This window comes from Rattus rattus, chromosome 13, assembly GCF_011064425.1.
Source record: "Rattus rattus isolate New Zealand chromosome 13, Rrattus_CSIRO_v1, whole genome shotgun sequence".
NCBI lineage: Eukaryota > Metazoa > Chordata > Mammalia > Rodentia > Muridae > Rattus > Rattus rattus.
The window spans coordinates 66761243-66785819 of record NC_046166.1 but is presented as its reverse complement, the minus strand read 5'-3'; the positions used below and the strand labels follow the sequence as shown (position 1 = coordinate 66785819).

The 24577-nt window shown below is 38.3% G+C and overlaps 1 protein-coding gene across 1 annotated transcript in view; it reads right to left on the bottom strand.

Moving 5' to 3' along the window:
- The window catches only part of Csmd1 (CUB and Sushi multiple domains 1), a 1514424-nt gene that overhangs the window by 1203771 nt on the left and 286076 nt on the right, over positions 1-24577 (bottom strand). The window contains exon 2 of the mRNA XM_032918494.1: positions 13807-14023. Within this exon, the coding sequence (XP_032774385.1) occupies positions 13807-14023 (217 nt within the window). The remainder of the gene's footprint in view (positions 1-13806; positions 14024-24577) is intronic.

The window sequence follows — 24577 nt, the reverse complement described above, 5'->3', positions numbered from 1 at the left end:
CCTAAGTTCTACAAATCTTCCTAGAATTTACCCTTATGGGATAGGTTCAGGTAGTATAAATAGCAAAATAAACAGTATAGTAATTTTTCTTCCCTTTTAACATTTTATGCTATGCACATGAAACTCACAGCATGGGGACCTCCCAAGTGATGCCTTGCCACCCTTCCAGTCTAAGCACAGCTCCAACACAAGTTTTCCTCCTATCTGAAAAGCCTGTCTCTATCTGATCTCACCTCCATAGCATCTGCTTTTCTCTGAGTGAAAGTCTATGGTGAGGACTGAGCATGCTCAGAGGATCCATATGTCACCTAAAAGTGACATAATCTGAGCATGCTCTGAGGCCACTCTTTCTCCTTGAAGTCATGTTTACCATGCAAGCAGAGTAAGTCCAGATACCTTCTTGTTTATGAGGTTGGCCATACTACAAAATGTTGCTTTCTCATGCTAACCCTTAATAAATATTTTCATGACCTGAAGTAAGTGTGCCCCAAAATGTGTATGCCCTCCTCCCTACAGAACCCAACTCCTTCTCCAGTTTTGTAAACAATGTGCCTACCACTAGCCTACCTTCCTTTATAATTATTTACAGTCTCCCATAATAAAAATCCATGTGATTTTTTTTTGTTCACAGAAGACATGGCTTCCTGACCCTATTCTATTCTCACCTGACATGACCAATATAGCCTTATCTTTAGACCTGGCCTTCACGTTCACCAACCTGCTAACCAATTGCGTTTGATGACATTTTTGAGATGCTACAAACATTTGCTTCTGAAGAAAACTGCCTGTCAAGTGTGGTAACAGAATCAGCAAATCACAGAACAGCTGTGCCCCCAGGACAGTCACCTCATGGGCAGAAATACTTCCTACTGGAATCAACTCATCTTTCTTACTTTTCGTTTTGAAAACTGCTGACTAAAAACACATTCTCTTTTGTACTTCAACAGTAGATGACTTTTGAGAACTCATCAGAGCTTTGGTCTACCACAAAAAGGAAAGTACAGAAAATGCCAGATCCATCTCTACTGAGTATGTAGAGGATATCCCAGAACTCCAGAGTCAGGTGATAGCAAAGGTCTCACTTTCTGCTGAGCTATGACCACCTGTCACTTACTTAGCAACTGTTGGAAGACATCAGTGGACAAGTTATCATAACACCAGAAAGAGACCCTGTCTAGCTCCTGTGATTTTTCTGGTAAAAAAAAAAAATGATAGGGACACATCATTTAAGTCTTCTGAGTTTGCTCATCTTGTAGTTGTTATGTTTGATTGACTTATGGTTTGTTTTAACTTTGTATGGATAATAGGTGTTTTTTAAAGAAGTACTCAAGCTAGTTTTTTTTCCAATTTTACATGATAAACTAATGTGTTTCTGAAGTCCCTGGGGGTTCAGGTAGGCTGTGCTTTATCTGAAGTTCCTCAGCCATTTTCCTTTTGGATTGACATTTTTATTTCTGATTAAGACCATTTTTTTAATTCTTTGTGTGGTGTGTGTGCATACTTGTGTGTGTGTGTGTGTGTGTGTGTGTGTGTGTGTGTGTGTCTGTGATGATATTATGTATGTCATTCCAGAGTGTGGGTGTATTTCTTTGGGCTTCTGCAGAAGATCAAAACTGGGGCCAGGAAGGCTCAGTGCATTATACCTGGAGCTTTACAATCAACTTGGGAGTACACACGTCTGCAAATGTATGCTCTGTACTGCCTGCTGGCTTCTCTCACCGCACAGGCCTCTTTTCTGCCCACCAGAAAGGCTTTGTGTCTTTCAAGAGTTTCAAAGTCAGAAGCGCTGCACGTTGCCTGGGAAGGAGCTCATATTCTAGATTTCAGACTAGCATTGTTGCAGCTGAACTAGCAAGTAGGAAAAGAGGCTTTGTTTCAAATCTGAAGGTAAACAGTGTTATTCTCTTTCTAGAATCTTTGCACATCCTAGAGATTCCCAAGTGTATTTCCAACTTCACTGCACACAGAAAATATTGCAGAATCCTGCATTTTACCTTCCTTTAATTCATGGCCTGTTACAAAAGACATGTTGGGTTTAGAAGTGGCAGGCCAGAAGAAATTCCTCCCAAAATGAGCCACAAGAGCAAATCCATATTTTATTTGTAGTGAGACTGCACTGACTGCACTAATACCAAGATGGGATTAAAATAATACAAGACTGTTTTATAAAGGAATCACCTATTTACTTCTCTGCTTAGGCATTTCTTCCCAACTGAGACAGGAGGCAAATATTGAATGAGAAATCCTTACTTGAATCATTCTGATCTTTGGATCTGGTTTTAATTCATCTGAAACAACACAAAACTTCTTCATGTATTGTGTGGGGATATGGAGGTACAGAATAACAACATATCTGTGTTACTCATTTCTGAAATAATCTTATTGTACTTGAATGATTGGTGAAAACATTGGATAAGAACAAAGCTATAAACATGTGCAAAATGAACTTAACTTCAGAGAATTACTCAGGGATTTATAACCTCAGAACCAATGTCAACTTCTCAGTAGATACGTTAGTCCAGTGAGATCACTAATTCAGGACTTGGCTCACATAGTGGGATGGAGTGCATGGGAAAGCCCCACACACACACTCCTGTGCTTGAATACTTGGTCCCTACTTTGCAGTGCTATTTGGGGAGGTTATGGAACCTTTTGGAGATGGAGCCTGACAGAGTGAAATACATCACTGGTTGAACATTGAGAGTTTAATACCCTTGCCCTAACTTCTGCTTCACGTTCACTTCCTGTGAATTTAGAGTTGCGATCAGCTTGCCTCTGGCACCTGCTGCCATGCTAGCTCCACCATTGGAAATAGAAGCCAAAATAATTTGTCTCTGTTAAGTTGCTTCTGCTCAAGATGTTTTATGATAGCAGAAAGAAACGACTTCACATGGTGACCAGTCTGAAGTAGGAAGCATGGTCTGGGACCAGACTAACAGTCTCTTCCTCATGTCAGTGAGAGTTAGAGCTATGTCACAGCTCTTACTTGTAGACAGCTTCTGTCCCCACTGCTGCCTGAATGTGCTCTCTTCCACCATCCAAAAGATGAGCAAGTAAGGTTATTCACAAGAAAGTTCTGAGACGATTGATCCCTGTTTTAAGTCTCTCTCCCTTTCCTATGCACCAAGAGGCTCTTGGGAATTAATGTTAGAATAATGTTAAATCTCCATTATTTTACACATATTAATTAGTTGAAGGAACACATTTATTTGGAAAATAGCTTCATTTATTACTACGATTGTTTACATGCAGGTTCAATATAATTTGAAAACAAACTTACATGGTTAACTATCTCAATTACATGAAAGAAGATAAAGCTTAATCTATACTCTTACATACTACCACCTCAGCAGCAAGAGAAAGGACAGAGAAACACAACCACAGATAGAAAGTATGGTGCTAAGAAAAGAAGTGAATAAAACAGAAAAATGGATGGTTGAGAAAAGAGCGAAGGCAATGCTTGTTACAGAGCAATAAAAATATTAGATAGATAGAGAGAAGAAAAAAAGGAATGGTCAGTCAGCAGCTTCAAAAGATAGTGAGTATCAGTACTGGTTCTAAAAGAGACTGAGTATAGCACTGATAGTAAAAAAAAAACATAGTGGGTCTCAGTGTTATTTCTAAAAATAACTAATTACCAGCACAGATTCCATAGAACTCCAAGAGGAGCTAAGTGATGTCAAAATGACATTGTATCAATATCCTTGCAGATGGATGCTGCTTGGGTAGGTGTCTTGTAAAATATTATTTACCAAAATTGACACAAGAAGAACTTGAAAGTGAGCCATAAAAACCATACATCAAACAAAGACACTAGATTTGCTTTTCAGTGATTTTCAAAACAAATCTCGAGACACATGAGTTTCTCTGTTCCATATTACTAAAGGTAGACATAAGAACCTCATGAACCCCAACACATGATACCCAATTGCACCTTAAATACAAGATCTATGACTAAATAGACATGCTCTATAAATTAAACTTAGTATTTGGTAAAAGGAAGTAAACATCTTAATTTCAACTGATACATATAGAGCGTTTTACACTAGTAATCATTTGTTCACAATGAAATTCTCGACAACACATGGTGTCCTCAAATGAAGAATATCATGGAAAACCTAAAAACAAATATATCTGTCAAGTTCCAGTACAGGAATGAAAGATTTATCAGTACCTGCAACACTATACCATGTCATCACTGAAAAATAGTGAAAAGAGGATTAACAGGAAGGTTGAAATGGGTTTCATAACCCCATAATCACAGGCAAAGGGAGCAGATATAGCCATTGAAAAACCTCAGCAAGAGTCCAATGAAGCCAAAGCCAGGGCTTTCAGCCTTGCTGAGTCAAATGCTGTTGGGGAAAGAACATTTAATGTTATCCAGAGAGCAGAAAGTCTGCTGGGATTCTGCAGGTCAAAGCTGTCACTCACAGAGGTTCCAGCTGGTATCTGAGAGCCCATCTGACATATGGCTGTCACTGGTGCTCTGCCTGATTGACAGGACACAGAAGCAGGGAGAATCTTTAGTGGTCTGTGTCCAAACTGACCACTCCGTGGAGATAGTGGGACATGGACAGGGAACCAATGTAGCCTTATATAGCTGAGGGAAAGACCAGTAGTGCCTTGAAGGCTAAGGAATCATAGCTGATGGTCCTGATCCCTGCTCTTCCCCACTGTAATGGCAACAAGGGGAGATATTCACATTATTTCCACTATGGAGCACAGCACATCACACTATGTCCATGCAGAATCAGGGTACAAGATCAAAGGAGGCAAAAAATAGGAAAAACTACTGCAACTGTGTGCAAAATCATTCCTGAGTAACTTCTAAAGAACTACTTGACTAGAATTAATTGAATCTAACAATGTCCCAGGATAGTCCCTTACTACAAAACCTCAAATTATAGATTACATGAAGTCATAAACCAAATAAGAAAAAAATTGGAATTTGGGTTTTGTGCAGATTTAAAAGATCACTCATTGAAACTACAATGAGTTGTTTGAATTGTTAAGATGGTAGACCTAAGGATATTATTAAAAATAATTTAGCTATGTAAAGAATTTTGATTATTTTGAAAAGCAAAAAAAAATTATACCTGGCCAATAGCATACAGAAAAATTAAATACATTCAGCCACCTACAATATGCAGATTTAAGCCACAAGAAGTGAACCCTTCCCTCTTCGCTGGTTAAAATTGTGGGCACAGCACATCTGCTGTGATTTGAAACCTGGGTTCCTCTCTGGGATAGAGAGTGGGGCAAGCTCATGGGATTCAGGCCAATTACTCCTTCACCATCTACCATGATCCTATGACATGCATATTCCATGAGTAAATGTGAATGGTCACCAAGGATGACTTAAAAAAAAAGTTGAGGGTGTGTGAATATGGTCAGATAGATACATTGTATACATATTCTCTCCTCTCTTCACTTCTGCTTGACTCTTTTCTTCTTTCCCTCCTTCCTTTCTCTCTTCCTTCTTCCTTTCTTCCTTCCTCCCTCCTCCATTCCTTTTGTTGGTAGGGTTTTACTACTTAACTCTTTCTTTGCTAGGGCATTACCATTTGAGTCTTCTTGCCTGGGCCTCTACGGTGTGGAATGCAGGTATTCATTAACACATCTGACATAATTTGACTTATAATAATCTTAGACAATTCAAGTCAATCTATAGAGATAATAAATGCAACCATTTCCTGGAAAGATGGTGATGAGATGGGTGGATAAAGGAGCACAAAGCCGTTGTGTATGTGAGAGTAATCTCTGTTACAGTGATAGTGATGTATCGTGGTTGTATATAAATACACATTACACTTTATTTTGCAACACATATATTTCAATTTTTACTAATTATAATATTGAATCAGAAAATTGCAATTCAAAGATTCATTCATCAGCCCAGTTTTCAAAATGATTACCTAGCACTTGAATAAAAATGTCAAGAAGGTATGTTATGTCTCTTCTGTTATATATGCATCTGAGTTCTGTTATCTTTTCTGTTGGGTATGGGGCAGCAGTTATGGGATGGTGTATTCCGTATTAAGAGTGAGTCTTCGTCCTTTAGTTAACTCAATCTTGAAACTCCCTCACAGACATGCCCTGAGAATTTTCTCGTGATTAATACTAGAGCCTCTCAAATTGACTATGAATATAGTCACCACAGCTTTAATTCTGAATTGTGCCTGTGTTCGCCTTCCGTAAGTCATGCTCTCTAGTCTGTGAGTGATAGTGGTGGAGAGTAGCAACGCTCATGATTTCACTACTGAGAGATCATCCATTCTCTGCTATCATGAAGTTCTTCATTCCTCTGGCTTGCTGCATTCACTATGGAGAGTGTGGCAAAATGAGAAGCCTCACAGGGCTATTTATGGAGAGAGAGCTTCCAGATGAGCAGGTCAAAATGCAATGTTATGGGGAAGAAACAAATTGCTGAGTGAGTAGGGCAAGGACACAGTGGTGGAGGGTGGAGAGGATACACAGGCACAGGCAGCTCTTATTGACCAATCAGGTCCTCTACTTGAAAGCACTTTTCAAGTGGACTGACTAATCTCCCTCAGTTGGAGTTACTTTCAGGATCTGGCAGTCTCTCTGCTCTGCCCTCTCTTGGTACCCATCCTTCAGACAGCTAGAACATGGGGTCTGCAGTCAAGAATGCAGCATATATCCTGCCTCTTACGTACCTAGATAATAAAGGGCCATGGACACAAAGTCAAGAGAGAGTAACTTAAGCATCAGTGTTCATCTATTTAAAAATATATTGTTAATATTTTCTCTTCAGTCAGGAAACACATTTGTTACATTGCACCTTAAAAACAATCTCCAAAGCATAAAGGACCCCTTTACCTCTCCTGTGTGAGCTGCTCTTGCTGCTTCAGAAAGCACTGGACTCTTTGATAGTACCTTTTGAGCTCCTGAGTATGAGTCCACAAGTTGTAAACAATGAGGACAAATGTCCTCAGCTCTCTTGCACCTGTTCCAGCTCCCCTCACACTTAAGAACAGAAGGCCAACCATACCAGACATAGACTGTCAACAGTGACCACACCACAGAGGAAAAACATCCAGAATTTGGTGTTTAGAAAAATGTAATATTCAAAGGCACCTGAAAGTATTCTACTCTCTTCTGGAAGTTAAAGCTCGACTTGGCCCTTTACAGTGGCCAAAGGCATGAAGTTGTCAAACTTGGGTCCATGAGAGAGGCTAGCATAGAAGAACCATGAATGTGTTTTGCTTTGTTACAGTTAACCAGTGTTTAGAAAGACTGGTAACTGCTACAGTCTCCATATAGCGTGGAGGAATTGGGTGTACAAAGTAGGGAATCTTCTGGCCTGTCACTTACTGGAGGTTAATTTGCCACAGCCTAACAGTATGGCACATATAATAAAATACATCCTTTGAGCTAAACTAAATTTACAAAATAAAATAATAAAATCTTATCAAATCGATGTATTTTTAGAGAGTTGTTGTCTGAGGGAATAAGAGTGAAGCTCTCCAGGTTCAGTAAGAACTACAGTGACTTCAGACTCTCTATTCAATGCTGGCTTGATTAATTTTTTTATAGTGCCCTCAGGAACCTGTTGGAACTGTTGGGATCAGAGGAGAGTCCAGGGGTAGAAGTAAAGATCTGAGTAGCCTCTGCTGTTAGGAGGTTGTATTAGAGACTTAATTAAATCACTAATATCTATAGTTCAGCCTTTTTCCTATGTTCCACCTGTTTTCTTTTTATTTACTATCTGATTCACCCATTCATACTAAATATGTACTAGAGTCATTCCTATAGTCACATTCATATAAACTGGTTATACAATATCTGGAGTTACTTGCTAACCAAACAATAGCTGTATTCCTGTGTCTTATACAGTCTCCAAGTTTGGAGATTTGGGGTAAAAATAAGGCTGTGCAAAGCTCTGAACCAACACAACAGCGAGAAAGAAGTCAACAGAAAGGATCCATGACTACAGAGATAAGGAATTCAAACACCTATATATATGGCAGGGAGAGAAAGCAAGCAGGTCTAGAGCTGAGAAAATTCACTCGAGGGAGCTGCTCCCTCTCTCCCAGATGCACTCTTCAGATCAGGGCAGCCTCAGCGGAGTCCTGAGGCTCTCATTGGCTGAAACATTTTCCCCAATCAAGGGCAGATTCTGGAGCCCATGTTAGTTAATTATTATTTCAGATGCTGTGACTTAAGGCAGGAGAGACTCAGCTAGGGGGAAACTGAGTCTGATATCTGCTTCTTTGCTTATTTTTACTGTATTCAAATACAGGGTGTAGTGTACTTCATTACAGAAGGAAAAGTATGTTTATTATGGGGAAAGGTAATTATTTTATATTTTAATTTTAAAAACAGGTGACTTAAAAGAAGACAAATAATATATCCATATATAGCACCCATTCTTTAGAATATCACTTTGTAAGTAATTATTCAATGAAAATTGAAAATTCACCATGCTCACAGTATACTCAGCCCTCGGTTACATGGGAAAAGGTAGAAACTGGCTTTGCCAATCAATGTTCAAAATGAGGGAACGAAAGAGATGAATCTTAAACAGAAAAAAAAATCAATCATTCAACTAGAAATATGGTCATCCACATAAAACTCCTTCAGAATCCTGGAAGTCCATTTATAGCTCTTATTTCTTATTAATATGGATAGTTTCCCAGTAAGCTATTTTAACAAACTATTTTTACAGATTTCCCCACCTTGAAGAATAAAAGTCAATTAATGTCATTCTGACTTTCTGACACTTTCTCTTCTTTTTTTTTCTCCCAGAAATCAAGGTCTAAAAGTATGATAATTTTATTGCCTTTTGAAAGACAAAGTAAAAATGATTCGTGAAGAGCTTTCATTATGCCTAAGGCTGAGGACAGCCCACATTCCTGTACATGAGAGCTTAGATTCACACCTCCATTTAGTTCTCCCTTGGACTAGCTCAGCTTGTTGGTATATGTTTCCAGTATTGCCAGCACAGGCCCCTGACTTGGGTGCTTCTAGGTTACCTGCTTCAGCACCAGTTTCTGAATGAGTAAATAGTATAACTACATTTAGGCAGAGTCAGTGTTCTCACAATCACAGACAGTACTGTCATTCACAGCTTGTACTTAATATTTTTTGACATTTTATGGCAGATAATCGTATACCACGTGAGGGCTGTCCTATATGCTGTAGGTAACTTATTAGCGTTGATGATTCGTACCTGACAGATGCCGGTAAAACTCTTCCAACAAACTACAACAGTCAGAAATGTCTTGGATTTTGCCACAACTCTCTTAGGGGCATATATACAGAAAAAAAGCATGAGGGAGGGAAGGAGGAAGAAAGCAGAGAAGTAAGGAGTGGAAGGAGGACAGATACAAGGGGGTTTCTCTAATGCTAAGACCATCTTATGCTACATAATAACATACTACCTCCAGGGAAAAGATGAATACAAAATATATGTATATTCAGCTTGACTCTATATCAAAATTAATGGGTGAAAGAATGGGTCAAAATATTATAGACATTTATGTCTATGTCTGAATTCCATACCTATATCTAACAGTTGACTTTGCTCTACCACAAAGAGCCAGACATTCCATTGTTCCCAATTTTATGTGATTCTTGGGACTGAACTCATGCCCTCATCTATCTATATCTATGGTAAAGAACTCTCTGCCAACTGAGTTTTATCCTAAGCAATAATTAGGCGACCATGTGCTGAAGGCTGAGGAACGTGGCGCTGAGAGACAACATGGCTGTCAGGATCTCTGCTACTGTTACATCCAGAGGCTACCTAGGCCTGCTGCTCTGGGCTTCTTCACCCTGTAATCTGACATGCAGATCATCCTCTTTACTTCCTGACCTTACAGCTGGCCAAGAATGACAGATGTCAGGCAGTGTCTGTGTCTGGGGTTAGCATGAGGACAGCATCTCTGAGCAGCATCCGCAACAACTCAACCCATGGCTACCCCAGCCTTAATCAAGGTATGTGTCATAATTCCAGCTAAAAATAGCATGATCCTTTGATTTTTATCTGGCCATTGATCCACAAATTGCGCTTGGGACCCCATAGTGACAGTGGGAACAAGAAGACAGAATTTCAGTCAGGCCATATCTCTAATCTAATGTCCTTACTGTGCAGCTGAACCCTTCCCAGCCCTCTGAACTGTCATTCTGTCACACTACCATCTGCAGAGTAAGCACTAGCAGAGCTTCCAGTGATTAACCTACTCAAGGATGCCATTCCAGGTTTGAATAATTAGTATGTGGTATTTTAACAATGTGAATGTAAGAATTCCTGTTACTAATGTCCCAACACTCATGTTTATTTCCAATTATTATGATAACAGCAGAAAATCAGGGCTAATCTATGAGCTCAGGGTGTCAGAGGAGTCTAAATGCTGTGGCTGTTTCCCTTGGTCACCCAGCCCATGGTGAGCATAAAACAACATCTACATCGTCTCCTACTTTGAGCTTCAGTTTTCCTTCTGCTTCACTTTGGAGATTTGGATGTATTTCTTTTGTCCAACCTCTGATATAACTACGGAATTATGGTTGAAAATTGATGAGACCTTCAGTTGTTTCCAGACTTGGGACAAACAAATACTCATTCAAAGTCAGAGAACCTATTTTATGTGCCAGTCTCCATGGGAGACATTGCCCCTGGACACATAGAGAAAATGCCATCCACTTATCTTTGTGTTACTTGAACATAGACCAAAGTTAGTAGCCTTAATCATATTTGTTGAGGGGCGGATTAATCCAACAAGGATTTAAGGAACATACACAGGCGGACCCCACTCAACATAGGAGGAGGCCTACTAACTTCACCTTGCTGGGGCTCAGGGGTGTATGTTGCATCTGGAAAGTGAAAATAACTGTACTAAGTAGGCTCGCCTGTCATAAATGAGCTTTTTGGTCAGAGGTCAGAGGACAGTTATAGGAATCACTTCTTATCTTCTATCATGTAGATTCTATGAACTGAAATTGGGTCATCAGGGGGTAAATGTCTTTACTCATGGCTCCATATTGGTGGACCTAATTTTTAATGATATTTTAAGATACATTTTAAATGTAGTGATATATATTCCTGAGTTGTAGTCAAATTACAGAGCATAACTCTAAGCTGAAAACCGTGTTTTCTTAGTTGGAGAACAGGTATGCACTTAAAATTTATCCAGAAAAATATCCCCTGTTATGAAAATGAAAATGAAAGAATTTTCTTTTGTCTTTCAAAACCAGACATTCAAATGCTTGACAAACTGCCTGTTAAGTTCTAGTCAGTGTTTCTTTGGAGTGAGCGCAAACAGCCTTTGTCCTGCTAGCAGTACTGGGCAGCTCGCAGAAGCTACTCTCATCATGGCTGTGTCAGTCAGAAACACACCAATCTTGTCCTCAGGAGTCCTTCCTGAGTATCTATTTGCCTTAAGAGCTATTGGCAAATTATCTTTGAGACACAAAACTGTGATATAAAGGAAAAAGAATAACATGCATTTCAGTGCCACCCTCCCCAACTAGAGTTTGCTACTAATTACAATGGTTATCTCAGCCATCAACCATGGCTGAATAGTGAAAGAGAATTACTCTTTCCTTTGATTTCCCTGGCAACACTCACAGTCCCATTTCCTTCACGCCATGAGACATGTGGGTAGCAATGAGTAGTACCAGGGTAGGGTAACTTTGGATATCCAGCATATGTTATTAGAAGAGACTCCCAAGGAGGTCATGAATCCCTAACCTGGGGCTCCAGAGGCCTCTAGATGTGGATCAGAGGGAAGGACTCAGATATGCTATGTTGAGATAAAGAAGCATCCAGACCTCAGAACACATTCAAAAGTGTGACTACTGAGTACCTTCTGCTCCAGTGCAGCATAAAGGGGCCAAGCAACTGGAGGGCCCAGTCTTCTTCTTCCTCTTCCTCTTCCTCCTTCTCTTCCTCCTCCTCTTCTTCCTCCTCCTCTTCTTCCTCTTCTTCTTCCTCTTCCCCTTCTTCCTCCCCTTCTTCCTTTTTTCCTTCTCTCTGATTTCCCCATTGTAAATACCACTGAGCAGAAGCTGATTGGCAACATTGCATGCCACTTCATGAATAATTATGCAGCTACCTAGACATAAACTGTGTACCACTCAGTGGGACAGCATTGCAAAATACAAGGAGCCTAGTAGTTTTAATATCACTATTCCTGTTATGATTTATATTACAACAGTAAGCAGGGGAAGAAAAGTACTCTAGAGTGGACCAACATAAAGTGGTATCAGTAGCACCACAAGGACCCAAGCAGGAAACAAAATGTTGAAAATCATGAGACAGGTATCAATCAAATTAAGATGTGAAAGAGTTCCTATATGTGAAAGAAATATAGAAAAAATTAATAGAAAGAAGAAATATTTCTGACTATATATTGAGTAGGCGTCTTAATAGAAGTCAAAAGAACTAATTTTCCTAGAGTTGTGTGTGGTGATACTGAAATGAACAACATTCAATGATTCCTCTGCTTTGCTCTGTCATTTTTGCTCCGTTTTTCAACACATGGCTTCTCACATGCTCAACACTTGCATGATAAAGACAAATGTATAACTCATATTCAGGAGAAGAATTCATATGCAAAGAATCAGGGCCGTGTAAGTAGATACTGTGCCCACACTCCCAGTAACAGGACACACCATCCATTTTAAGCAAAAGAAAGAAAAATGACCTAATTCATAAATAAATGGGGATAGCCGCTGCATGATCCACGGCAGCATTCACAAAGTGTTTTCTAAAGGCCGATAACTGATATCCCCAATTGTTGATATTATATCTGAATCAGCAAACAAATAAAATAAAAGTGATTATTTTGAACATATTAATGATGTATTTTACAGTGATGTAAATCTATCAACTACATACATAGATAATTTCCAATGAGAGTTGCTTGCCTTCCACAAAACATGGATAAATTGTCTAAGGTGGATGTGTGTTTCAGATGGCTATAATAGTAATACCATTTTTTTAAACTCAGCATCTTTATTCCTTCTGTTTACTGTCAATCATGCTATAAAAACCCAGGTAGTAAACACAATCCAACTAATAGAAAATGAGAAACCAAGAGTATAAAGGTTTTGTTAGCCTTACATGTGCATACCACTCTCTTTACTAGGTTTGCAAGTACATCTGGTAGGTAGAATCCTTACCTACCATTTAGCAGGGCCTACATTTGAACACAGCACAGCAGTCAAAATCATGTGATGCACAGTTTCTAAATTTAGTAGAAAAAAATCTTATTTTTCCAAAGGAATATCATCTTTTTTTTTTACCAATTAAAAATTAATTGTGTGATTTCTTGCCTTACTAATGAAAAATATAAAATCATATAAGTAAATTTGTTTTTTCTTATAGTAGAAATCACAGATGAAAAGGACACGATCATAATAAGGTAGAATTGAGGATTGTCTCACCCAAGGTTTTCCAGAATTCAGGGTTGCTGAGAATTCTCCCTGATTCTGCTCTCTCAAGGTAAAGAGGTTGCTTTGCTAGTATTTCAGTTGAACCTCGCACTTAATTTCTTCCTTTTCTCTTTGAAAACCACAATTATTTAAAAACAATAACCCATAGTCTCTTTATTTTAATTATCTTGACAATACCTCTTAGCAGATCTTGAGCAATTTAAAACTATGTTCAATAATAAGTTTGCAAGTTAGAAATAAATGTTCATCATATAATGAAGATGTTACCCCTTATGTTTTTTATAACAGAATATTTTTCTGTTATATAAGTATGAATGACACATAATATTTCAGAATGGAGAAACAAAACATGCCACTACTCTATGATAGGAAACGTTGGTACTTTACCTCACTTTCAAGTTCCCTTGCTGGGGCTGTCCATCATAGACAGATAAGATATCAAAGTCCTCTTCTAGGGCAAAGGTGTGGAAGGATAGCTGGATCCGGTTGCGTTCCCCAGTGATAATGATCCAGGTGCAGTTGGCATAGTTAGGGTACCCATGGGGAAATCCAGGACTTTCGATGGTGCCATTGGGTCCCTGTACCAGGCCACCACAGTTCTGACCTGGGTAGAAAAACACAAAATAATATGTTATCTTATCATCATCAAGCTATAGTTTTAAGAATGCCCCTGACATTTTGACCAGTCTTTAATGATATATTCTAGAGGTCTTTTGCAGGAATATTAAACGGCAATTTTTATCAGTGTTCAAGGATAGCAGGAGAATAACAGAAGATGGAATGGAAGGGAATCATAGAGTGATATTTATGAATTCACACCAAGTCTTTAGCTTCAATTTTTGACAACACAGGAAGAGATTATCCATGATCTGTACAAAAAGCTAAAAACCCTCTGTCTACCAGTTCTTTGTTAGAGACTTGGAGTCACAGACAAAATCAATATTATTAATGCACTGTAATGCATACAGGTTCAATACAGCTAAATTATTTCAACATGTGTAACAATGATAGTAAGCACCATGGTTAGCCTTCCAAGAATGGATTTGAGCCTGTTCTGTGTTACCAGGAGTGCTATGGTACAAAAGGCCATAGGATCATAGAGTTTAACTTCTTGAAAATAGAAGTCATTAAACAATACAGTTTAAATGACACTTGACGAAAATAGTAACATAGCACAGGGTAGAAAACAAGGACTATGGGAAAGCTGGAAGAAGCTGAGGAGGAGGGCAACCCCATAGGAAGATCAGCTGTCCCATCTGACCTGGACCCCCAAGATCTCTCAGACACTGAGCCACCAACCAGGCAGCATACATTAGCTGACATGAGGCCCCCAAAACATATAAAGCAGAGGACTGCCTGGTCTGGCCTCAGTGTGATAAGATGCACCTAACCCTCGAGAGATTTGAGGCCCCAGGGAGTGGGGAGATCTGGTGGGATGGAGATAGGGGGTGGAAACAACCTATTGGAGACAGGGGAGTAGGATTGAGAGGAGGAACAGTTGGAGGCTGAACCAAAAGTGGGAATAATGACTGGACTGTAATGAAAGATTAAAGAATAAACACAAAACCAAATAAAAGTCCACAAATATATCTTCACCAAAATATTACCCTTTCACAAGTAGGATAACCTATATGGATGAAAGAAGATATTGTATCTGGTTGGTGGAATAACTAAATAAATCCTTGCAAATGTAACTGTGTAGAAAACACACATAGCTCCCAAGTTGATACTTAGACTTTCCTACATTTCATAGGTCTTGTATTCAACATCCCATCCAGGAAAGAACCAAGATGATTGAGAAACATAAGAGGAATTTGTAAATGAGAAAAAGTTTGTAGGAAGTAGGAAAGTCATGTACTTTCTACTAAGCAAGACCTGGAAATAAGGAAAAGTGTAAATTTTTGCTTAATAATCAGTAGGACTAACCTTAGCAATTAAAAATAATACACATCAACTGTAAACGTATATAAAGACAATTTAGTTTATTCATGAAGACAGAGACAGATAGATTCCTCGAGAGGACATCGCAGGCTACACAAAGAAATGGCATCTCAACGAATAATAGTAAATATATATCATTGTAGAGGAGTATATTTGGATCTCATAAAGTCTTGTTTTGATTTATCAACATGAGTGTGGTTACATGTTCAATGGTAATGGTGATATTTTACAACCTCTTTGATAAAGGTACAAATGGAGCAGACCTGAATAGAAAAAGAGTCTGCTAGATTAGATCAGTCTATACCTATGGTGACTTCAAACTGCTAGACAAAAGGACAAAAGTTGAGAAAGAGGCTTTGTGTTTGTGTCAACAGGAAAGAAGAAAAGGCTTTGAATTCCATCTAAAAAATCAGGAACAGACCTGACCCGAGGGAAGACCCCTGAAGACCTTATACAGAAAAGCCAAAAGGACCAAACAAACAGGTGATGTATTTGCTGATCCATAAAATTGTGGACATCTCTGAAACTGACTTAAATATAAAAATTTCTGAAGCCAAAATTTGATCTATACATGGCAAATAATCTGATTGGGTATAGCATTCTCTCATAATTGTATGTCACCCTTTGAGATGGAATGAATAGATTTTTGGCTATATGATCAAACTAACTTCTAATGAAGACAAATATCTCTCATCTGTTCAAACAAAAAGCAGAAAATCATCTTTAACTGATCTGTGCACATTCTATACGTAGTGTTAATACAGAAATATATATTACATCTAAAAGCTTTATGTTCACAGAAAAAATAATCAAGAATGTAGCCCTGATAAGATGTACTCTCAGGGATGCTGAGATGCTGTGACTAATTGCTCTAGCTTCCCGTCTGATCCTTCCTTAGACTACATCAATGCGTTTCCTCTAAAGACTTGCTTCTAAGACAACATCAAAACAGCTAGCTCATTTGGTCTATCTTTACATAATGTTCTAATAAGTACTCCAATTAAACTCCAAACTTTGTTAGCACATAGAGACTGGACAACAAATGTTATAACTACCTTTCTTAAGACTAACCATTTTTGTAATTTTGTTGGGTCCCTCAAAATGAAGATTATGTCCAAAATCAGCAGGAAGCAATTATAAGAGGTGAGGTAGAGAAATATGGGTCATTCAACAAATAGCAGGTGTTTGTTGTATTTTAAAAGGGGATGATTTCAAATACAGACTTAGAGAGGGAAAAGAGTAAATAGAGAGATTAGATTCAGGGATTTCATTTTCTCTTTCCATTCTCTTTCTGTCTCTCTGTCTCTGTCTCTGTCCCTCCCTCTCTCTTTCTTTCTTCCTTTCTCTTTCTTTCTTTCTTTCTTTCTTTCTTTCTTTCTTTCTTTCTTTCTTTGTCTTTCTTTCTTTCCTTCTTTGTCTTTCTTTCTTTCTTTGTCTTTCTTTCTTTGTTAAGAGGAAGTATATCAAAAAGAAAAGGGGGAAATAAAAGAATATATTATTCAATTTATTCTTCAATATAGATCTATTGCTATTCTCAAATAAGGATTTTTTTGTTTTCATGATATGAATTATTTTATATTGATATAAATTTAAGGTTATTTTGATCCACATAATGTATTAGGTTTTCAAAGTTTATTTTAGGTATTATAATTACATAATTTTTAAAAATGCAGTATAAAGTTCTAGTCTTTTGGAAAGCTGTTATTACAAACAGAGATCGTAAAAAAATTCAAGTTATGAATTGTTAGGAATAGTTAAGAAATGCAAGTTGATAGTCAGGCAATCAAATTCGTAGTCATATTAAATACTAGTTTAGTTAATTGAAATAAGCTGTTTTGAAGGTTATTCAGATACTCAATAATTAATATATGACAATTCAGATATACTATAGATAGATAGTTGGGCTTCAAAAACCTCAGAGATCCAGAAATTGTTTCATTATTAAAAGAGCTTTTTAACTATGAGATTTGCCTTTTCTTGATAGTATCCTCTTCCCACTTCAAAGAAGCTGATCAAACACTCCATATAGAGTTGCTTCATATTTGGCAAGCTAGTTACTGGGCAAAGAAAATGCCCATGCATCAACTACAAGCAAAATGATGTCCAGAAACGACAAACGGATGCAGGGAAATAGACTATCAATAAGTGAATCCTTCATTATTCCCACTCCACAAAAGTTCTGTCAGATATACTGGTCCTGAAAGGCTGAAGATGGATGCTCCAATATTTTAGAGACAGTTTAGGGAAGTTGTGTAGATAGCTGACTGTGTCTCTCTTTTATATAATCTTGGAAGCTACTTTTCTGTACTTCCTACTTAACTTAGGTAATAATTATTCCTTCTCAAGTCTCTGATCTGTTTGAACACTTCATAGTTATAGTCTCACAATTAAGCTAAAATTGTTTTGGATTTAAGGAAATATTTTTAGGTCTAAGAAGTTTTGAGGATGGCAATAAATGTTAGGACAGAAAATAACTTAGCTACAAAACTCCAATTCACGAAAATAGGATGGATAATAGAATACTATCTCCAAATCACTAAATACTTGCAAACTATACAATATAATGTAAGCCATGTCTAATAGTCTTCATTATCATTACTATTGTATTTAGTTTATATTTGAAAGAAAAGAGCCTTTTATTGAACTAAACATGAGAATTACAGAGATAGTATCTTATGTATTATTTCACTCGTCACCTGTGGATTAAAAAAGAAAAACTATAGCTTATAGGAAAGAGTAGAATAAAAGATGGGATATATGAGCAGCAGAAATAATTTTGGGATAGTACCAGGCACGAAAGATTTCCCCAGGAACATGTGATAGGGATGACACATGATGCCTCAGCACGAGCAAAGAGTCACATGCCAGAATGTAGATTAGAATATTTGGGTTATTTTAAGTTATAATCTAGTCAATGAAGAGCCACAATATTTGTACGCATATTTTGAGTCTGAGTCTTATTTTGGGGAGCATGGGTGTGGGAAGAAGAAGACATACTTCTACAAAGAAGGGCAGAAAAGGAACTGAGGGAAATGTGTCCCTTTGCCCTTGTTTCCCTGGAGTGTATGTGTGCATGTGCATGTGCATGTGCATTTGCATGTGAGTGTGTACAAGTCCCAGGGACTCTCCTAATATACTTGTATTTCTGAGCTAGTTCCACACACCTGTCTTTGGAATGCGCTGCAGGATCAGGCTTTCTATGAGGACACTCTGCCATAAAGATTAATTGGGGAAGACTAGATGTACAATCTGCTGACTCCCTAGTTCATTAGACATCTTCCTTCCTTCCCTTCCTTCCCCTTCCTTCCCTTCCCTTCCCTTCCCTTCCCTTCCCTTCCTTCCCTTATCCCTTCCCTTCCTTCCCTTATGCTTTACCTTCCCTTCCCTTCCCTTCCCTCTCCTCTCCATTCCTTTCCTTTCCTTTCTTTTCCCAGCCTCACTTAAAACCCCTTCTACTGCTCCTTCTACTGGTCCTTCCTTCATCATCTTGGCTCAAAGACCTCCCTCCATGTCCATCCTCACACCCCTCTACCATGATAGAAATACCATCAGTGCAAAACCACTTAGTCCCCATGTGATTATAGTTTTTCCTCTGTATAGTTATCTCTAACCATCTGCATGTCCTGGACAACCTAAAAGTCAGGGGAAATTGTTGTAAAGGGGATGTCATAAAGGTATGGAAAGGCCAATTGCACTCTGCCTCACTGTCCTGGGTCCCAATCTTCTGCAAATATTACCAACATGGACAGGTGCAAAACATTCCATTCTAGTTAATTTTAGTATCTAATTGGTTTGGAGACAGCCATGGAATGATTTCTATATTCATTGTAGTTTTACCTTCCCTCTCAGTTGGACAATTTCCCACTGATACATTTTGCATTCTTAAATGTTTTGACACTAGGACTGTGGAGGAAGTTTCCAAGGAACCTGCACTTGCTCTGTTTGATGCACGTTGTATATGTACTAGAATGTAAGTATTATCCAAGATTTCTTTGTTATACTGCAAACAGAGAATTATTTCCAACTATATTTCAATCTTAAAAAAATCACCATAGTAGGTTTTAGTGATCTCAAATCTTTTATGGTAATATTATAAAATGATTGTGGGAGCTTGTACAATCTTAATAAAACACATTTATTGAAAGGGATTTACGAGTTTAAAAACTAAAGAACTAATAAGAACCCATTTTCCAATAAATTTAAATGTAACAGTAATACTGTAACAACTGGATATTAAAGCTGTGGGGATTTGAAAGGGTTTTAAAGGAAACAGCTTTCCTGGTTTATCTAGCAATTCTTGCTTCATGGTAAATAATGAAAAAATGAAGGCTCGATTATGAATTGGAGAAAAGAAAAAAGGAAAATAATAAAAAATGTTAGCTGAAAAGTGGTCAGTGTTTGACACCCATCGTGTGGCATCTTTTATGGTAATATTATAAAATGATTGTGGGAGCTTGTACAATCTTAATAAAACACATTTATTGAAAGGGATTTACGAGTTTAAAAACTAAAGAACTAATAAGAACCCATTTTCCAATAAATTTAAATGTAACAGTAATACTGTAACAACTGGATATTAAAGCTGTGGGGATTTGAAAGGGTTTTAAAGGAAACAGCTTTCCTGGTTTATCTAGCAATTCTTGCTTCATGGTAAATAATGAAAAATGAAGGCTCGATTATGAATTGGAGAAAAGAAAAAAGGAAAATAATAAAAAATGTTAGCTGAAAAGTGGTCAGTGTTTGACACCCATCGTGTGGCACCAGGTCACCAGACATAAAGAGTTCCCAGGAGAGAATCTTTACGCAGCCTCAGGGGATCTATTAGGATGATGCGTTTTGCAAGATGAGTCTTGTTTGATCACTAAACAAACTTTCCCACAGGCTCGGACAGAAACTTCAAGAATTGCTCAAAAGTTCTCAGCAAAAGTATATCATTCCTGGCTATACTTTGTAATCAATGAAGAGATTTTCAATGTGTCCATGCCTAAGATGAAGAGTGAATGGTAAGGCTATCCAGAGAAAGCTTGAGAAAGAATAAAACTGGAGATTGTATAATCTTCACTGTCACATCTGAATGAAATGTTGCAGTAATTAAAATGGAATTTGATGGATTCTGGTTAAGATAAGCAGCCGGCAGAGAATAAAAACCCCAACACCCACCCAATTGCCAATTCCAGAGTTAAATCAAAGCTGGTGCTTCACACTGGTAACAGGAGGGGTAACAGCACTTGGAAGAGGTAGATATTTCAACTAGATGTCCAACTGGGAAAATAAATATTGATTCCAGTCCCACACAATATATAAATTCAATTCCAGATGGTTTGGAGACCTAAACATAAAACAATAATCTTTCCAAAAGACAACAATGTAAAAAACAAATCTTCATGGCTCAGTGTAGTTTTAATCTAAAACACAAAAATTAACCAACATAAAAACTATCAGAAAGGATAACCATAAAAAGCAAGATATTTGAAATCCACGTTTGCAATGATTGATACATGAATAAAGACAGAGATGGAAGTCACCCGCAGGTTAGTAAGAAAGGGGCAACATAATAGAAATACAACCCCTCACCAGATTATGCTTCCTAAGGACAGAGGCAATGTGACCAGCCTCATATGTCTAGGTTGATAGCATTCTTGACATGGTACAATGTATCTCTATATAAACAATGAGCCAACATAAGTCCTTAACCATGTTCCTCCTTTCTGCAAATTATTCTGTAGTCTCCCTGCTTCTTCCTGCATGGTATCAGTCAGTCATCTTCTTCTATAAGGAAAGAGATAAACAGAGAATATGGTGCCAAATACAGAATGCTTTTTTGTAACACTGAGTATGTGTGCTGTAACACTTGGATTCTGATTTATGGGATAATATGGGAACATTTGGAGCTCCAAGTTAGAGAAAGCCTAGAATACAGCAAAAAGAGTTTATCCAGAAATTTCAGTGTTATCTCATAACACCAGAATGCAGATACTGTAGAGGGGTTTGTAGGCATGGGACAGGTATTTGTTAAGCAAAGAAGGGATCTCCAGGAAACTTGCTTAGCATTCCATTTTATCAGACAATCTGGCTGCATTTTGCATGTCTTGAGAAACTGAGACTGAATTAGAAAGTAGTGGACTAAGTCACACAGAAAAAGAATTTCAAGACATTGGAGCTTTAGGATGGTTGAATAGTTGTTACTGTGTTCTTAGGTTTACAGTGACACAGGGCAGCAAAAGTAAAAGAAATTTTTGGTTTTGTAGGAAGGGATATAAGTGAGTTTAAAGATGAAGATAAAAAGGGTGCAGACAAAGTCCCTGTCAAGTAACCAAATAGGAAGCTCAGAATTCACAGGAGGACAGTTGGAAAGTTGCTCTGGGTATAAGAGCCCACTCTACAAGGGCTCCAGCTCATAAAGAGGCCAATGCATTTTGAAGGACAGACTGGATTAAGAGTGTTACCAAGCTGATTATGATCTCAAAACTGCCATCTATGGAAGGGGTTCTCTAGTTTCAGAACCCACAGGCCCATTTGGGCTCTGACAAGCCACCGAAGCTGTGGTATAGGTGATGTGAATTACTTCTTGAACTGGGCACATAATCTGCATGATACTGGTTTTGTAGCCACACAAAATGAAGGAGAAACAGCATTGTGGAGGCTTCTCCCTGGATTCCAGAAAGTTTTTAAGGCCAAGTAATGAATGGGAGAGTTAGATTCCTCCAAACTTCTTGAGAAGATACTAGATTAAGTGGTAAAGATAACTCGTAAGTTAGAAATAAAGTTCGCTTACTGTTCCAATATCAGAGATAACAAATGTTATCTCATGACTGTCAAACTATCCTTCCTACCACCCTGGTACCCAAAAGACAGAAGTAAGATCAATTTTTTCCTGCGGAGTCTGTTGGCCTGAGCACCTGCTGAGTTGGTAACATTGAGAAGTATGGCAGCTATGCATGTGCATCAAGATACCCAAGTCTGCTTTGGGTTCTGAGGAGAAGAGCAAGCAAGAACTGCATAGACAAGAGATTGCAGTTACAGTTTGAATCTGTGCGGAGTACTCTATTTGATCATCTATAGACAACTCCCATCCTCCAAGATGCATAAACCATTCTGGGGGGAAGTATAACTCAGTGGATCCTGGAATAGCTTCCTGCTTTGAAAACCATCAGCAGACTAAACAGTGCCATACCGCTGTCATGCAGAGGTGCCCAGCTCTGTGTTCTGAATGAAGTGGCATTTGTTTGTTTCTCCCTGGACCCCTTGTCTTTACATTTCAGGCTGTATTACTCCATGCCTTCCTTTTCCCAGCATAAGAGATTTGCATGCATCATAAAATCATCTGTGATGTATTCTGACTCACTTAGGCATGTGATAGATGAAGGTAATTCACATGCCTGTAGGCTCTCTTGGATACCACATGTAGTTTTCATGCCTCAATTCTGTGCCTGGTTCCCAATAGTACATAGGGGAAAGATGGGCACAGAATTTGAATACTCATGTGCCAGAATCTACATGGTTCTCAGCCTCATTTAATTATTGCATAAACTTTGAAATTGGAAACAGGTCAGCGTTTGATTTGTGAATTAACATTCACTTTTACTTGGATGGTATTTTATGTTAAGAAGATCTGCTGGGCAAAATCTTCATTCTAAGCACAAATATCTGATCAGTAAGAATCCTGTAACACAGAAGTTGGTTGAGTAGTTGTGGAAAGACCTGGTTCATATTAGTTAGCATTTGAAGAACAACAGAAGTGTTATCCCATGTTGAGTAATACTAACACACGTAAGAAAGAATGAGTCGAGCAATCAAGAAGAATTGAAAGTTAATCAGAGTAGCCAAAGATGTGGCTGTCTATAATTAGAGAGCAAACGGAGATTTGATAGAGAAAACAGAAGCACAAAAAGGTACATAATTGAAAGCTATCACTGGTAACAAGCACCAAGACTCATCTATGTTTGCAAAAACCCTGGATTGTCATATCAGTTTTAAAATGACACAGTTCAAGAGGAGGGAGAACAGAAACATTTAAAGGTCTCAAAGCCAACATTTATTCATTTTAGACATATATACTGTTAAAATCTTAATGTAGGTCTTCACATCCTACATAAACTGATCTGTCCCTGACATTTTATTGATTTCCTTTCAATCACACATTGACTTCCAGAGTTTCTGTGTCTGTCTCTCTTGCTCTCTTGCTCTCTCTGCCTCTCTCCCTGTCTTTCACAATGAACATCTTCAGGAATTTTGTAAGAACAGCCTGCCCTGAAAGAAGTTTGAAGGTATGGCATTTGTGTGTCAAAAACAGCTGAATGTCAGCAACAGAAGCCAAGAGCTCTTGGCCACTTGGATAGTTTTAATCCCAACACTTGTGGGAGATAATACTCATCAGAGTATGGTGAAGAGTCAAGTGCACAGGAAGGAACAAGTTCACTCTGGTAGCCCAGACACAGTGAATAAAACACGGGATCAATTTCAATGGATCCTACAGGGAGATAATGATTTTTATAGGGCTATGTAAATAAAAATGCAACCATATGTCTTCTTTCACTAAGGTTTGTCCTTGTGGCCACATGTAAGTTTTGTCTGCATTATTTCTTTGAATCCACCCAGCCTGCTCCTGCCTCAGGACCTTTGCATTTGCTAAGCCAACCCTCACCAATGCTCTTCCCTCAGACTGTCCTGTACCTGATTCTTAGGCAGGAGCAAGTCTGTTTGTCTAGATTCACAAACTCAACTAACAGTCCACACCCACCCAATAGCACATCATTTACATTCCTATCTTATTTCCTTGACACACCTACAACTTTGTGAGTGAATAATGTCTAATCCTTCCTTGGTTATTCAATAACTAACATGAAAATTTGTGAAGAGTTAGATCCCTGCCTGCCCTGCTTACCTCTCTGTTTGTAGTCCATGGACAGCATGATCTGAGCTGTGTTGGGGAATAGTGGTGGTGTTGGTCCAAGAGAAATCTATACACAGAGTAAGGAGAAATATGGAGGACCTTCCTGTTCACTGGGTGACTAGATAATCCTAAAGAATTGAGGTGCCATTATTCACCATTCTCAAACAGAGCTCTCCTATAATCTTAGCCTAATTTAATACCTATTAGTTGAAGGATGATTGATAATATCAAATATCCTCTGCCTTAGTTAATTCACCTTTCTGTCTTGGTGTTTTCTTTCTGAGTTCTGGAGGGAAGCCATAAACCAGGGCAAGGTAGGCCCAG